This window comes from Cervus canadensis, chromosome 21 (genome assembly GCF_019320065.1).
Source record: "Cervus canadensis isolate Bull #8, Minnesota chromosome 21, ASM1932006v1, whole genome shotgun sequence".
Classification (NCBI taxonomy): domain Eukaryota; kingdom Metazoa; phylum Chordata; class Mammalia; order Artiodactyla; family Cervidae; genus Cervus; species Cervus canadensis.
Genome location: NC_057406.1, coordinates 33,539,554 through 33,557,343, shown reverse-complemented (window position 1 = coordinate 33,557,343; position 17,790 = coordinate 33,539,554). Strand labels below are relative to the sequence as shown.

The 17,790-nt window shown below is 39.5% G+C and overlaps 1 protein-coding gene across 5 annotated transcripts in view; it reads left to right on the top strand.

The window, feature by feature from the left end:
• BCAT1 (branched chain amino acid transaminase 1) overlaps positions 1–17,790 on the top strand; it is a 124,006-nt gene that overhangs the window by 54,578 nt on the left and 51,638 nt on the right. For all 5 annotated transcript variants that reach the window (XM_043440241.1, XM_043440239.1, XM_043440238.1 and 2 more), the window contains exon 3: positions 10,005–10,205. In XM_043440241.1, the coding sequence (XP_043296176.1) occupies positions 10,005–10,205 (201 nt within the window). The remainder of the gene's footprint in view (positions 1–10,004; positions 10,206–17,790) is intronic.

Sequence of the window (17,790 nt, the reverse complement as noted above, 5' to 3'; positions counted from 1 at the left end):
TTGGTTTCAGTGTAGGTATGGAGGATTTTGGATGGGATGGTCTCTTATTACTTAATGTTCCCTGTAGTCAGGAGTTTTCTGGTGTTCTCAGGTTTTGGGCTTAAGTCTCCTGCCTCTGGATTTCAGTCTTATTCTTCCAGTAGTCTCAAGACTTCTCCAACTATACAGCACTGATAATAAAACTTCTAGGTTAATGGTGAAAAGATTCTCCCCCATGAGGGACACCCAGAGAGGTTCACAGAGTTACATGAAAAAGAGGAGAGGGAGGAGAGAGATAGAGATGAGCAGGAGGAGAAAAGGGGGGACTCAAGAGGAGAGAGACAGATCTACGCAGTTCTCTGTTCCCAAAGTGTTCTCTGTAGCCCAGACACCCACAGAGATTCACAGAATTGGATTGGGAAGAGAAGGGGAAAGGAGGAAATAGAGGTGTTCTGAGGTAGAGAACGGAGAGTCAAAAGTGGGAGAGAGTAATCAACACACTCCTGAGTAAAAATGGATACTGAATATTGGATTCTTAAATGTCCAAAATTGATATCAAATACTGAAAAACAAAGATTAAAAATCTAGAGTAGAGGTTAGACTCTTAAAAATACAATATTAAAAACAAAAACACAAAATGTTTTAGCAATATATATGAAGTTCGGTTTAAAAATAGGGCTTCTCCTTTTCTTTTTTTTGCAAGGTTATAGTGAAATGAAAATGAAAATTAAGGAGTAATAGAGGAGTAATAGAGGACTTTAAAAGAAAATAAGAGAAAAAAATAAAAAAGGAAAAAAATTTTTAATTAAAAAAATAGTAAAAATATATGAAAATGAAAATGAAAGTTAAGGAGTAATAGAGGAGTAATAGGGAATTTTAAAAGAAAATGAAAGAGAAAAAATAAAAAAAAGAAAAGAAAAAAAATTTTTTTAACTAAAAAAACAAACAAACAAACAAAAAAGTAAAAATATATCTAGGAATTTCTCTGGAGCTGCTGTGGGCAGTGTTGGTTCGGTTCAGTTTCAGATAGCTCCTCGTTCCAGCTTACACTTCTCGATATCTATAGGCCCCTTCCGGTGTAGTCGGTGTTATCTACAGGGATTTTAATCTGTTGCACCCGTCCCTTCTGAAGCGGTTCCCTTTGTTTATTTGGCCTCTGTTTGCCGGTCTCCTCAGTGTCTAATTTCCGCCCTGACACAGGCGGGTGGAGATGGTCTCTTGTTCAGGTTCGCTTGTTCAGTCGCGCTGCGGGGAGGGAGGGGCGCTGCAGACAGATGTCACTGGCCTGTGTGGGGAGCACTCGCAGTGATCCGGCCACACTGGGTTTGCCCCCGCTCACGGGTGTGTGCTTTCCCCGTCTACACTGCTCAGGCTCCCAGCTGCTCTATAGGGAGCGGGCCCTGCATTGCCTGCGGTTCCAGTTTTCGGGTTCTCCACAAAAGCGCGGACTCGGTTGGGCCTGCATTTTGTGCCTTCCCCGCCCGAGCTGCTCAGGCAGCCAGGAGCTTGCCAGGTGCACTCTCCCTGGTGTGGTGCGCCTTCTCCCCTCCACGGTCCCAGCCTCAGTTTCCGCGCTCCAGCTGGGTGCGCCTTGTGTCTGTTCTCGGGAGCTGGCCTCTAGCTGTGACCCTCCCAGCGGATGTCGACCATCCAGAGTCTCAGGAAGTCTTTGATTAGAAACTGGAGGCCTGTTTGCAGTTTGGTAGGGGTGCCGTCTCTGCGGCCAAGTTTGCCCCTTTCCCCTCCCCCCTGCCTCCTGCCTCCAGCGCGGGATGGGCCAGTCCGCAGCTGGCTAGCTCTTCTCTGGGATCGCTCAGTTCTCCCTTTGTTCTGCGAACGGCCGGCAGTGTGTTCGGGCTGGTTAATTTTCCCTCTATCTCTTGCTATCCCACAGTTTAAGTTGCTATCTCAGGTTAGCTCCCTCCGATTGCCCTCAGGGCACTCAGGCCCGGTCCTTGCCCTAAGCAATGCGGCCCGCTTCTCTCCATTCCGACCCCACTTGCTGGTGGAGGATGCGGGCATCTGGAGTACTTTTCTGCTGGTTGTTGCTTTTAGGCATGTAATCTGTGGGTTTTATTTATTTTTCTTCCCAGTTAAGTTGCGCTCCGAGATTCAAAAACTTCCCCAGGACCCGCCAGTGGGAGTGTTTCCTGGTGTTTGGAAACTTCCTCTATTACGACTCCCTTCTCAGGGTGGGTCTCTGTCCCTAGCTCTTTTGTCTCTCTTTTTATCTTTTATATTTTGTCCTACCTCCTTTCAAAGATGATGGGCTGCTTTTCTGGGCGCCTGATGTCTTCTGCTAGCGGTCAGAAGTTGTTTTGTGAAGTTTGCTCAGCGTTCAAATGTTCTTTTGATGAATTTGTAGGGGAGAAAGTGGTCTCCCCGTCCTATTCATCCTCCATCTTGGCTCCTCCTGCCTGCTTACTTTTGAATTTCATTCAACTGTGTCACCTTGTTGTTTAGATTTAGTTTTCTTGTTATTTTTAGTTTCCAGAATTGCAGGAATTTTTGTCAATAAAGGAAAATTGGATTTCTTGATGAAATTCTGAAGGCACCTATTAGTGTGCTGTTTTACAAAGCTGCATGTAGGAGCAATCCTCATGTACAAATCAGAATGTTAGAGAATTGCAATTCACTTCATTAACAAATTACACGTCTTATAAGAAGATGCAGTCGTTTACTGAACGGAAACTAATACCTAGCAATATAATCATTTATTTTTTATTTCTAGCAACTTAACTAGTATTAGTAAGTTATTACAGTAGTACTAGTTGAACATAAAAACATAAAAAAAGTTTGCCATTAACAGTGAGTCTCACCCATTATGGGGTGGTGTTAGAAGTATTTTGAAGAGAGGATTCAGAAAAGTATATACCAGGCCCAGATTATTATTCAAGTTGACTCTATGAGGGTTTGAAATCACGACAACAAAAAAGTCTTTTATGATTTATAGTAAGTATAGGTTTTTGTTTTCAGTTTTGTTTTTATTATAGAAGTATATTATGTTGAGGTATCCAAAACCATGAAGATCAATCCAGGTTTAGTGAGGTTTAGAACAGAATTAGTCAAACATATTTGATATGATACTGTGCTAAATGAGAGGCCAATGTGATCAAGAGAAATGACTCTCTTTCCCAATTGTTTAAATCAATCCAAGGGACTTTATAGAGGAAACCAAGCATTTGGGAGAGTGAACTGTCTATATGAAGGGTTGCATGAGACATGGGTAAGGCAAGTGATTGGTGGTTGGAAAGCAGAGGATACCCCAGACTACTGGGTTGGGTAGGGGTTCTAGTTTCCACACTTACTGCTGGAGAAAAAGGGAGGGAGTTGAGATAAACTGGAGGTGCCTTATGTTCAATTTTACATGTGGAAGAAATAATGGAAAAAAAGAGGTGAGAGTGGGAAGGCATCTGTAGCCGAGTTTTATTCCTTCTATCTGTTCCCATGTTAGACAAAGAATATACACAAGAATTCCTAAGGGCTGAGGCACTGGGCTAAGGTGTACACCCAATATCGCCCTAGAAGTGCTCAGTTGCTAAGTTGTTTCTGACTCTTTTTGCAACTCCGTGGCAAAAGAGTAGCCTGCCAGGCTCCTCTGTCCATGGGATCTCTCCAGGCAAGACTACTGGAGTGGATTGCCTATGCCCTCCTCCAGGGGGTCTTTCTGAGCCAGGGATCGAACGTGTGTCTCATGCATCTCTGTGTCTCCTGCATTGGCAACAGATTCCACTGAGCCACCTTAGAAACCTCATACACAGCCCCAGACATATTCCTTATTAACATAACTCTGGTTTTGTTTGCAGTTCTCTGACCAACCCTGAGTGACAAACCTGCATTTCAACCTCCCCTGCAACTAAAGACATCAGTGTGATACATTTCTAACCAATAAGACATAGGGGAATTTCTGAGAATTTTTGCTTTTGTGATCAAAGGGTACAGATTTGTCTGGTATTGTCCTTTTCCTCCCCTTTCTTTGGACTTTGGTTAGATCCTTGGGCTTCCCAGGTGACACTAGTGGTAAAGAGTACGCCTGCCAATGCAGAGATGCGGGTTCAATCCCTGGGTTGGAAGGATCTCCTGGAGGAGGGGATGGCAACCCACTCCAGGATTCTTGCCTGGAGAGTTCCATGGACAGAGAAACCTGGTGGGCTACAGTCCATGGGGCTGCAAAGAGTCTGACACGGCTGAAGCGACTTAGCATGCACACAATGAATTAGCTAGCAGAGGTCATCTCTGGAAAGTGTAAATGTGATTGCCAGGTAAAGGTTAGAGATTTTTACTTCTCATTTTTCTTTCCTTCTTTTTGTAGAATTTTTTGAATAAATTAAGGATGGAGAAGTCAGGAAGTAGAAAGCAATATGAATATCAGACACAGGTATCCAATTTTGAAGGAAATATTATGTGTTTCATTTTGGACATATTCACTTTGAGATGACCGAGTTCATATGATTGTGAGAGAGTATGTGACTTTCTATAAGAATTCACAGATCCGTGAGATCTGAATCTCTGTTGCTGGTTCTCAATCCTTCCTGTGCACTAACCTCTCCTGGAGAGTTTTAAACTAAAACTGATGTGGAGCCCCACTCTTGATCTCTTTTTCACTGATCTTATGGTAGGGCTTGGGCATTGGTATTTTTCTTAAAAAAAAAAAACAAAAAAACTTCCCAGGTAAATCAACTCAGTAGCTGATGCTGGGAACCATTGCTATTTAAGTTGATGAAATTTTCAGGAGAAATGTTATGGTATGTTTCTCAGCCCTGCCTGTAGTTAGAATCCACGTGGGTAACTTAAACAAACAAACACAGTCCTGTTCCATCCCTCTGGGATTCTAGAATGGTGTCCAGCTTTGTGTTTTTAAAAATGTCCACAATTGAGTCCAACGTTCTTCCAGGATTGAGAATCTCTGATGCCAAAGGGGAAGTGTAGAGGCTCAAAGAAAAAGCTCAACATCACCCAGATTCTCTGATTTTACCAGTGAAACTCTCCTCCTTCTTTCAACTTTGCTCCTTCATGCTTCATAAAAACAGAAAGAAATTAAAACATGGTAGCCATGCCTTAATGGCTCCTTCAAATTACCAGGAATGGAGAGATAAACTCAGGTTACCTCAACTGCCAGCAATGTCTATGGTAAAGGTCCTGGGGAAATAAGAAAGATGGGGTACAATCTTGGTTGCATAGAGGCAGATATATGGAGAACTGAAATGTCAATCAGTATACAATGGGGTGGCTTCCCAGGTGCGCTAGTGGTAAAGAACCTGCCCGCCAATGCAGACTCTAGAGACACAGGTTCGAGCTTTTAGGAAGATCCCCTGGAGGAGGGCATGACAACTCACTCCAGTGTCCTTGTCTGGAGAATCCCATGGACCGAGGAGCCTGGCGGGCTACAGTCCATAGGGTCACTAAGAGTCGGACATGACTGGTGTGACTTAGCGCGCACGCGCACACACACACACACACACACACACACACACACAGACGATGGGATAATTGGTTCTCTTGGCCCCTCCCTTTCCCTACTCCAGAAGTCACAGTGCCTCTAAGATTTTCCTGTCAATTCACTTCCCTTGCATCCCTGTCACACTGACTCTTTTTTTGCGTTTCCTGTACCTACCAAGTGTGTTCCCACCTCAGGGCCTTTGCACTTGTTTCCTCTGCCTGAAGTACTTTGCCCCTAAATCTCTACGTAACCTACTGTCTTCATTCAAGTCTCTGCTCAAATGTCACCTCATCTGGGAGGCCTTCCCTAACCCTTCCATGTAAAATGAGCCTTCTCTTTCCCACTCTATCCCTTTAAACTTTCCTTTTTTTCATAGCACTGATCACTTCTTGACATCTATTTATTCCCTTACTCTTTTTTGTTTGCTTTTGCGATTGTGGTTGATTTTATTTTTTTTCTTTATAATTCTTCAGTCTTTTTCAAATATTTGACAAGTAACACATACTGCGTTTATAATGAGGGGGAAAAGTGCCATTTGTGAAGGGATTTTACAAAAACAGTAGAAAAACACCACAAGGTAATTATGCCAGCTCTGAATTTTCCAGGTATTTGTTATCTATAAGCATAATATGCCTGCCTTCTTTTTTTTTAATGTTAAAAATCTTTTTTTAGTGTAGTTTAATTTTTTTAATACCAAGAACATTTTGTGTTTGATTATAGCTGATTAACAGTACTGTGATAGTTTCAGGTGAATAGCAGGACTCAGCCATACATATACATGTATCCATTCTCCCCCAAACCCCCTCCTCTCGAGACTGGCACATCCCCCTGGCCCAAATCACTTATTCTTTATACTGTTTTTCCCCTCACTAAGAGAAGAGGACTTATTTCATTCCCTGAGTTTCTTTGTGCCTGGCTCAATACAGGTACATAGTAGCTCAAAAAATTGTCAGGTTAACTTGGTACTGAATCGGTTGAATGGACCTATGCTAGGGTTCTATTCTGGCCCAAGACCCCTGTGTCTGCCAGGGAGGTTCTTTTTCTGGTCAAATTTGTGCCGGATAACAAAACTGAAGCTGAGCCTGGAGCAGCACAAGCTTTATTCAGTGGTGATGTGGGAACCCTCACAGATCAACTTTTCAACCCCAATCAGGCAAAGACACCAAATGTATAAGAGGATTGAAGTATAAGGGAGGAAACTGGAAAGGGTGGGAATTATAATATCCACGCGTTATCTGAGAACAGGAGTGTGGTTTGGACCCGGAACTGATGCAACTCTGCTTTCCAGTTCCCGGATGTGGCTCTTCCTGCTGTTGTCATGGCGGCTGTCAGCTATCATGGCGCTGGTGGGTGTGTCATTTAGCTAATGTATTACAATGTGTGTACAATGAGGCCCAAGGTCTAGTGGAAGTCAAATCTTCTGCCATCTTGGTCCTAGTTAGTTTTAACCAGTTCTGCTTTTTTTCCTCTTTGTAGCTTTCTCCTGAAACTTAGATAAGTTTCTGTTGGTTTCTGTTTAACAGAGGGGCAGGGGGATGATTTTGGGTAACAACCTTGGTAACTGAATGAGTAACACTTGCTCACAGAGGCTGCCACTTGTCCTTGACTGGCAGCGAGTGTGGCAGAGAAGGAAGACTGAACCCTTGCCTCTTGGTAGCTCCTGTGCTTGCTTAGTGCAGTGCCCACTGAGTGAACAAAAAGGCAAAATACCAAGAATAATAAAGCAGATAAGGAAGAAACAAGAGTAAGGGAAGGAAAAGAAATCACCCTACAGTCTGATATGTGGCAAAGCCACAGTCTTGTTTTTAAAAGTTTCTATGCAGATTGTTGTTGAAATACTAATGGGAGTGTTAGTTGCCCAGTCTTGTCCAACTCTTTGCTGATGGACTATAGCCCGCCAAGCTCCTCTATTCATGGAATTCTCCAGGCAAGAATACTGGAGTGGGTAGCCATTCCCTTCTCCAGGGGATCATTCTGACCAGGGATCAAACTTGGTCTCCTGCATTGTAGTTTGTTGGAAGAAAGTTGTATATATTCCATTGCCTGTTGGTTTCATGGCAGGTAGGGTTACTGGAAAACCTAGAAATCCCAAAAGGTAGAAAGACCCTGTGTGATTGGCTTCTTGTTGATTAACTAATGATAGAACTGACTACCTAATATTAGAAATAGCAGATAGGAAGTCGAACTTCATTTTACTCTTTTTAAAAATTAAATTGCTTTATTAAAACCACACAATTTAGAATTTTTCCTTAGTCATTTTACTTTTGAAGAACCAGGCAAATCATTGGTTTTGTCTTTGAAAAAAAGAAAAAGCCGATGTCTGTTGCCTTTGCAGTGTTTAAGATGTATCCTGAAATCACGGATAAAAAACTCACCCCTTCTACTCACAGTATCTCCACCCCATTTTCATCTACTTTCATCTTTCTGTTTTTCTTGTGTATCTTACTACTCTCCCCGGTTATTAAGAAACTTTTGTTAATGGTGTTAATAAGTGAAAATTTGCGTTGAGTTTGTCTTCTTGTATTGCTATAGTTCCAGATATTTCTTAGCCCAGGATCCCCCTAGCTGCTAAAAAAAAAAAAAAAAGCTAACCAAAGCAAAAGCATAAGTGCTTCATTGTACAAGAATACTGTGAAACCATTCATGTAATAAAAAGTGTATGTTAGGATTTCATTCACTTTAAATCCTGGCCATCTTCTGGGAATGAGTCTGTCATTCATTATGAAGTGCAGCTGAAATCAACTAAATGCTATCTTCAGCATTTAAGAAAACCTTTACTGTTGTGTGTGCCAGACACTATGCTGGGGCTGGATATTTAACTGCAGGTACTCTAGCTAGAGTTCTTATCTAAACAGTCTCAATGGACTGACAAACTTCTTTTTTTTTTAATTTCTTTTTAATTGAAGGATGATTGGTTTACATATTGGTTTGATTTCTGCCATACATCAACATGAATTAGCCATAGGTATACATATGTTGGAGTGGTAAAGAATCTGCCTGCTATACCGGAGACACGGGTTCGATCCCTGGGTCAGGAAGATCCCCTGGAGAAAGGGCATGGCAACCCACTCTAGTATTCTTGTCTGGAGAATCCCATGGACAGAGGAGCCCAGCAGGCTACAGTCCAGGGAGTCGCAAGAGTCACACATGACTTAGTGACCAAACCACCACCACCACAGGTGATAAATGAAGCTATGGAAGTGAATGAGACTGCCTGGCGGGCTACAGTCCATAGGGTTGCAAAGAGTTGACTCACTGAAGCGATTTAGCACGCACACATGTTGTCCTTTATGCTTTATGCTTCTTTGTAATGGAAGCTTTCTGATTGTTTTAAAATAAATAACATTTTGGACCTAAATATTACTCTAAACTTAAATGATTTTTTATTATTCATAATATATCAAACTACAAAGGTGGCTGCAAAGCAGTGAGTTAACCAGATGTAACTAGGTCATTCAAAAAATAATGAGAAGAGGTGATGATACAAAGTGAAGTTCTGAAGCTCTGTATTTGCTTTGTGGGGGTGGGGAAATGACGACTTTGTGTATTGAAAAAAATGAAGTCTGACCTTCCTAACAGCCTGATCACAGCCTGAACTTGTCCTTGGTTCATTTTGTGCTTAAGTCATCTGAGTGCTCCTTCCCCTGTGGTTTGTGTCAGCTGTTTCACAGTTATTGTAAAGTTAGTGATGCTATTGTCTGGGTTCCGGATGCTTCTGTGGTGGTCATTTGTAATGGGCAAGCCGGCTGTGGAGAGCTGGTGCGACGGGGCTGTGTGAAGTCGTTTCCTATTACTCTTATTTATCTTTCTTTGAATAAGGGGTCCTTTGTTCACTGTTTCCTCAACACAGAATAGAGGATTTATATCTTAGTGTTCAATCTCCATTTCTGTTTTCAACGAGAAAAACATTTGCTTCACTCTGCTGCCTGTCTCCCACCATGTACCCAGAGGGTTTTGGAAGCTCCTGCCAATAATTCTTTGGGGGAGCTGGAGTATAACCATCCCAAGAGGTTCATTTCTTTTTTTTTTCCAAGAGGTTCATTTCTTAGTGACATTCTTTTTAGTTTAGTAAGTCATTGTGAATGCTGCTGTTTTGATTCTGAGACCCGCCTGTCTTCTTTCCCGAATGTTCTACACAGGTCTGATGATGGAAGTGAAGAAGAGATATGTTCTTCTTTTAGGATGATTTCACTCCATCTACTGTTTCGTCCCAGTTTCTAAACATCACTGAAAAATTTTAGTTCTGTTTGGTAGTATACATTGCAAAGAATTGTCTTTTTTTTTGGTTGCACCTTGCAGTTTCTGGGATCTTAGTTCCCAAACTAACCTCTGGGCTGCCAGGGAATTCCCTACTTTGCAGAGATTTGAAACAACAGATTCTGAATGGAGGCATGGTTTTGCTTGGCTCACCAGTGTTGTTAAGTTTCTGAGTTTGTTGCCAACATTTAAACGTCAAATGATTTCACTTTTTAATGGCCAGTGACTTAACTTCTGTCTTTTTACTCTCTGCTTCCTCTTTCTAGTTCAGTTCAGTTCAGTTCTAGTTCAGTTACTTTTCTTTAATGATGCTGACTTTTTTCCCCAGGCTGAAGATCTAATAATCACACGAGCCACCGTTTTAAAGGAAAAACCAGACCCCAGTACTCTGGTTTTTGGAACGGTTTTTACGGATCATATGCTAACAGTGGAGTGGTCCTTGGAGCTTGGATGGGAGAAACCACGCATCAAACCTCTTCAAAACCTCTCACTGCATCCGGGTTCATCAGCTTTCCACTATGCTGTGGAAGTAAGTACTTGGAAATTAATGATGGTGACATATTGGTCTTCTCTGTGGTTACTAAGTAGCTTCCCCTGCTCAAAGAGCTCTAGGGCAGTGTGGGCTTTACCATATTAACTAGAGGCAATCATAAGTGTCTATAAACAGTTGGATTGAAGGTGAGTCTTAACTAATTTTTCAGATAATCTTGAATTTTTAAAATTGAAAAATCATGTAGGTGGTAAGCACACTGTAGGGTGTAGAGAATAGAAATATAATGTTTTGCACATGAAACTTGTAACATTGGCTTATAATATTATCAGAAAATTATTTGGAGCAAATGGGAAGGAGAGTTGGCAAGAAAATTAGCCGTCAAAAAGCCTGTACTGTTAATATCTCACTGTGTCACTGCTCTTAGATCTTCTAATGATTGAGAACAGATCATTAGGTACAGTATTATATTTTAATGCTAGCTGCATGGTTTTATGACAGCAATAACTTGTTATGCATGTTAAGGGACATTTAATTAAATATCAGCCTTCAAGCATGAATGGAATAATTATAAGCATTAAATATTAAATAGAAGATGCTTTCTGTGGTCCTTCTTAGGATACACACTTAGCCAGATATACAATATACTCCCTGTTCCCTGTGTGGCTTCCCTGGTGGATCAGTGGTAAAGAATTTGCCTGCAATATAGGAGACCCAAGTTCAATCCCTGAGTAGGTAAGATCCCCTGAAGAAGGAAATGGCAACCCACTCCAGTACTCTTGGCTGGGAAATCCCATGGACAGAGAAGTGTTGCAGACTGGTGCACTCATTTTTAATGTTTTGGATATCTTTCCTAGAATATTGGGATTCAAGAATCAAGCAACAGTCTATTATTTAAGGGGCTGAAAGATGGAAACAGTAAATATTCATATTGATATTGATAAAATAACTATATTTGTTTATTGAAATCCTGCAATATACCCTCTACTGGGTACCTTATATGGGTCAGCTCTTCTAATTGTTTTAAGTGAGAAAAATGTAGTTTTATCATTCAGATTCTGGAATTAAACATCCTGGGTTCAGATCCTATCTAGAGTCATATTATTTTGACCCACAAATCAACATGCATATCGTCTCCTCGGACATCTTTCTCCTCCACTCATCAGCCCCATTTTTTTTTGTTTTTAGAGCTAAAACTACATGTGGTTTTGTTGATTTCAAACGTATTTTTTTGATTAAAAAAAGTGAAAATGAAAGTTGCTCAGTCATTTCTGACTCTTTGCAACCCCATGGACTATACAATGAATTCTCTAGGCCAGAATACTGGAGTGAGTACCCTTCCCCTTCTCCAGGGGATCTTCCCAACCCATGCATCGAACCCAGGTCTCCCGCGTTGCAGGCAGCTTCTTTATCAGTTGAGCCACAAGGGAAGCTCAAGAATACTGGAGTGGGTAGCCTATCTCTTCTTCAGTGGATCTCCCGACCATAAATAGTGACACTTTCACATAGTAAAGGAGAGAAATGGAAGTGTGAGTAGGGAACCTGGATGAAAGAAAATGGAATTTTACAACATGTACTTCATTTTTGGGTTGAGATAAATATTTAGTGACATAATGCATAATTTGAAAAAGTGGACAGCATACTATTTAATGAATTCTTATAAAGGAGTGCCCAAATAGCTACCATCCAGGCAAGGAAATGGACAGCTTGAATATCCCAGAAGCCTTCTTTGTGCCCCTTCTATGTCATAAACCCTTTATTTTCTGGCATTTGTTATTCTTACTTTTATGATGATTTTTCTTCGCTTTTCACTTGGATTATGTGTACCTCTAACACTACAGTTTTGCCTCTTTTTGAACTTTGTGTAAGTGGAATTATATAAACATATATATTGCATGTGTGTGCACGTGCACACATATCTATTATTTGAGCTCAATATTGTGTGAGATCTATCCATCCTAATGTCTGTGGGGTCTGGGACAAAAGTAAAAACAGAGACATCCCATAGTCCACCCTGTCCATCTATTTCAATCCTGGCTTATCCTGTACCACAAGGGGCCTTTTGCACATGCACATAGATGCCCACTCCACCTGCAAACAGATGACCCTTGGCTATCCCTTGGACTTAGATGCAAGCACCCTAGTGATCCTATCTGTTTTTAAGAGGATGAACCTATGGAGGCCCATTCAGACCCTGAAAATAGAATCAGGGCCATTTGGGCAGGGAATTCAGGGAATCCCTAGAACTGAGTATTTGGAGTCTGTCTGGAAAAGGGTCCAGTCAACTGCTTGCTCCAAGGAGATCACAACTGGGGGAAGATAGAGGTGAGAGGCCCTCGTAAGTGTGAAACTCAGGGCAGAGACCTGTGTTATCCGAGTCTCAGGGTGGTAGGTACCACATCATGTGTTCCTTGTAGCAGTAGTGTTATATTATGTGAATATATTCAGTCTGTTGTTGACTTGTTTAGTTTCCTTCTGTGAACATTCTTGAAAATAGTCATGGCCGATTCATGTCAATGTATGACAAAACCCACTACAATATTGTAAAGTAATTAGCCTCCAACTAATAAAAATAAATGAAAAAAAAAGAGAAAGAAAATAGTATGCTGGTGTACTTGTTTCCATGTTTCTTTAAGTCAGCAGTTCTCCAAGTGTGGTCCATAGACCCCCTAGGTTGCCCTTTGAAGAGACTGCCTAAGGTAAAACTCTTCACAGTAGTACCAAGGTATTATTTTTCTTCCTCATTGTGTTGACATTTGTACCAGATAACGCTTTGCCACCCAACCTCTGTTAGTCATTATATTGTTTATTGCCGTGCATTACAGTATAAAAAGAATGTCAGCTTTACTTAATGTTCTCAATGAAGTATAATAATGATTGAGCTTATTAAATCTTGACTCTTACATAAACATTTTATTCTGTGTGAGAAAACATCCATTTCACATGAAGCACTCTGTTGTACTGAAATGCAATGATTGCCTCAAGGAAAAGCAACCACATGATTGTTTTTGTGTGGTGAACTCAACTGGCTACTTTTTGTACCTGGCGCCATTGTTCCTGGAAAGAACAAAGTTTTTCAAACTTGTGTGTGTTTTTTTGAAAATGAATCAAATAAGCCTGTCACTTCAAGTAAAACAATGGACTATATTTATTGGCAGTGATAAAATTCTAGCTCTCAAGTGAAAATTGGAATTTTTGGAAAATTTGTATCCACCACCCTTTCCTCCTATTAAAGCGGTCTTATTTTGTATTATATTGGTGGTTACCAATGTTTTAATGATATTGGTGGTTTTAAAAGGAGTTACCTTTTGAAAGATCTGTGTAACTCAGGCAACCAGTATTTTTCCAAATGAGTGTTCCATGATATTACAAATTTATGTATGAGTAAAGATTCATTCAAAGTGCAGGATTTCCCTGGTAGCCCAGTGGTTAAGACTCCATGCTTCTGCTGCAGTGGGCACAGGTTCGATCCTTGGTCAGTGAACTGAATCCTGCTTGCTGCAGCCATAAAATTAAAAAACAAACAAACAAAAACCAAAAATCCCTGAAGTACATTTTAAAATGAAAAAAAAAAAAAAATTCAAGTGCAAGATAGGACTTTTGATGTGTCAGTTTGGTTATGTAAACTGAGGTCCCTAAAATTCCATTTTTCATTTCCCTTTGGGGATGGACTGCAAGGACATTCTCTCGTGAGCCTGGGAGGACTTTGGGAGGCAGTGATCGTTTTGTAGTGTGCACAGCCTTCTTCTTCTTCAATCACACACTAATCTGGGTGGCGTTTGAAGGAATTTTGCAGATGTGGTTAAAGTCCCTGATGGGTTGATTTGAAGTTATCCAGAGGGAGATGACTGTGAGTGAGCCTGACCTCAGGACATCTGTGTAGGTCTGGCTGCTCACATACACTCACTCTCTTGCTCTGCTTCTCCCTTCCTGAGTCAGTTGGGGATGGGCTGCAGCGCACATCTCCTGGTCCAGCCTGCTTGTGACCTTCTGTTTTTCGGTGCTTATCCTGCAGATTTTGGACTTTGCTTAGCCAGCCTCCACAGATGCTTTGGGCACTTTCTTCTAATAGATCTCTAAATGTTGTATATATTTCTCCTGGTTCTGTTTCTTCTCGGTGGAACCCTGACTGAGACCATTGGCTTTTAAGAAATTAACGGAGTATAAAAACCTCATTGATGGGCTTTCAGATTCTGCGGTTCAGCTAAGCTATAAGGGACCACCAGTTGTCAAGTTTTAGAGGAGTATCAGAGATTAATAGCCGCGATTATCTGAAAAAGTTATCAAAAGTACTTTCTTCCTCAACCATATATCAATATGAGACTGGATTTTCTTTGTGTGCTTCAGCCAGAATTTCTTATTACAAGAGACTGAATGCAGAAGCAGATAGGAGAATCCAGTTGTCTTTTGTTAAGCCAAACATTAAAGATTGGCAATAATGTAAAACAGGGCCACATTTAATATTAATCCTCTTGGAAAATATAGATAATGTGAATGAAAATATTTTAACGTCATAGTCTATTATTATTAATAAATACAATTTCTCACTATGGCTATGGTAAATATTGATAGAATACTTTTAAAATAAAAGCTCTTTGAGACCTTTATAATTTTTAAGAGTGTGAAGGCACCTGATACCAAAAAACTTTGAGAAATTCTACTTGAGGGTATATCTAGGAATGTGCTACTAGTATTGAATATATCTTAAATTTTCTGAGAAAAGGGAAACTTTTCCATAGTGATTTTACCATTTTTTATACTCACTAGCCATGAATTAGCAAATACGTTCAATCACAACCCATCAACTTTGCCAGTTCTTATAGCCTGACTTTAAATTTTTAGCTTATTAATAAAATTGCATGTTATTGTGATATTAATTGCCACTTCTGAAGAGGTTGATCGCATTTTCAAATGTTTGTCAACTGGATTTCATTTTATTTGAGGTGCCTGCTTGTTTCCATCTTTTGCTCACTCTATTGTGTTGTCTTTTTGATTTGTAGAAGTACTTTATATATTTTGCGTATGGGTCCTATGTCATTTGTATGTGTTTTAAATATCTTCTTCCACACTCTGACTTTTTATTCTCCCCATAAATTTTTGATGACAAGAAATAAATTTCACTTTTTGGGGAGATGGGGGGCTATACCATGCAATTTGTGGATTATTAGTTTCCCGATCAGGGATTGAACCCAGGGTGAGGCAGTGAAACCCCAGAATTCTAACCACTAGGCCACTAGGGAACTCCACATTTCAATTTTTAAAAGTTGAATTTATCAATCTTCACTTTAGGTTTGGTTTGGTGTCTTGTTTAAAGAGTCTTTTTCTACTCCTAGATTATGAAGACATCTTCCTGTATTATTTATTTTATCCGTGACAGTTAGGTCTTTAATTTCAGAAGTTGATGTTTGTATGAAGTAGGGGTCCAGTTTTTCTTTTTGTTTTTTTTTTTTAATTTTTATTTATTTTTTTTTTCATTTATTTTTATTAGTTGGAGGCTAATTACTTTACAATATTGTAGTGGTTTTTGCCATACATTGTCATGAATCAGCCATGGATTTACATGTGTTCCCCATCCTGAACCCCCCTCCCACCTCCCTCCCCATCCCATCCCTCTGGGTCATCCCAGTGCACCAGCCCCGAGCACTTGTCTCATGCATCCAACCTGGACTGGTGATCTGTTTCACTTTTTGTTTGTTTTGTTTCCCTACGGATACGCAATTGTCCCAGCACCATTAAAGAAGACTTTTTTCCTTCTGATACATCATAGCACATCTTAGCCTGTACATGAGGTTCTGCTTCTAGACCTCCATTTGTCTTCCATTGTCTTGTCTATCTGGATCTCTCTTTTGTTTCATTGTTTTGCTTGTCTATCTGGGCAAAAGCCACACTGTCTTTATCTCCAAAGCACTATAAGGAGTCTTTTTTTTTTTTTTTAATAAGGAGTCTTAATGTCTACTAGGACAAGTCCTTCTGTTTCACTCTTCAAGAGTGCCTTAGATATTTCTTGTTCTTTTACTTTTTCTTATAATTTAGATTCAGTTTATTATGTCAGTCCAACTTTTGTGATTCAGTTTGTTGCAAGAAAAATAAATGTCCTGACATGATTTTCATTTGGATTGCATTACATTTTATGAGTCAATTGTGGGAGAATCGGCATCTTTATATGTATATGTATTTTAATCCTAAAGCATTTTATTTTTTTAAACTTTTGATTTTGATTATAGTCAATTACCAATATTGAGATAGTTTCAAGTGGACAACTGAAGACTCAGCCCTGTATATACATGTATCCGTTCTCCCTTGAACTCTCCTCCCATTTAGGTTGCCACATAACACTGAGCAGACTTACCTGCCCTGTACATTAGTGCAGTCTTTATAATATTGAATCTTTCAATCTATGACTATGAGATTGCTTTCTGCTTTAGTTAGGTCTTTAATGACTTGGTAAGTTTTATATTTTCCTTATGTCATTCACTTATGTTACATTTTCCCCACCTAGGAATTGGTTTTAATTCTACCTTAAGTAGTGTTTTTATTTTTTAACTGCTGCTGTTACATGGGAATATAGTTTCTTATCTGGTTACCTTGCCTAAACAGGTAATTTCAAAAGATTATGTCAGTTTTTCTGGATTTTCTACATTTAATCTTTTTCTGTGTCTCAAGATCTATGACAGTTTTTTTTCTTCTCCTAACTTTATACTTCTATTTCAGGGTTTCTCAGGTGGTGCTAGTGGTAAAGAACCCTCCTGCTAATGCAGGAGACATAAGAGATGTGGGTTTGATCCCTGGGTCAGAGAGATCCCCTAGAGTTATTTCATGACCCTTGCTTTATTTTATTGGTAGTACAATATTGATTTAAAGTATTTTTAGTTACAGCAGGCAATGTGTGATGGCCTCAATCTGAAAGAAAATCTTTAAATTTTATCACTTTAATAGATAAACAACAAAGACCTACTATACAGGACAGGAAACTATATTCAATATCTTGTGATAACCTATAATGGAAAAGAGTCTGAACAAGAATATATATATGTATATATAAAACTGAATCACTTTGCTGCATATCTAAAACTAATGCATTGTAAATCAACTATACTTTTTAAAAAATTGCCATTTTAAATATAATATTTGTTGCCAATTTATTGAAGAAAGCCTTTATCACTTAAGGAAGATTATATTTTTCCTTAGTTATTGAGGAAATTTTATTTTTAAATCATAAATGAATGTTCAGTTTTATCAGACGCATTTATTATATCAGTGAGATGATATATAGTTTTTTTCACATAAACTATTAATATAATAATCATATAATATAATATATGAATTTCATATATTTTCTAATGTTAAACCAATGTCTATTCTTGGGATAAATCCAGCTTAGTTAGACCATTATCCTTTGTATATTTTGCATATGCATTATTCAATGGCATTATCATATAACCTTTATGTAAATTTGAACCTATATCAAATGTGTACAATTTTTAAACTGAAATAAGTTGAACCTTATAAAGTTACTTACCTTCTTTATTTCCAGCAGTGCTTCTTGTCTGAAAGTTTGTTTTGTTATATGTTTAGCAATATAACCTCACCGGCTTCGTTTTTAAAAGTGTTTATATGACATTGC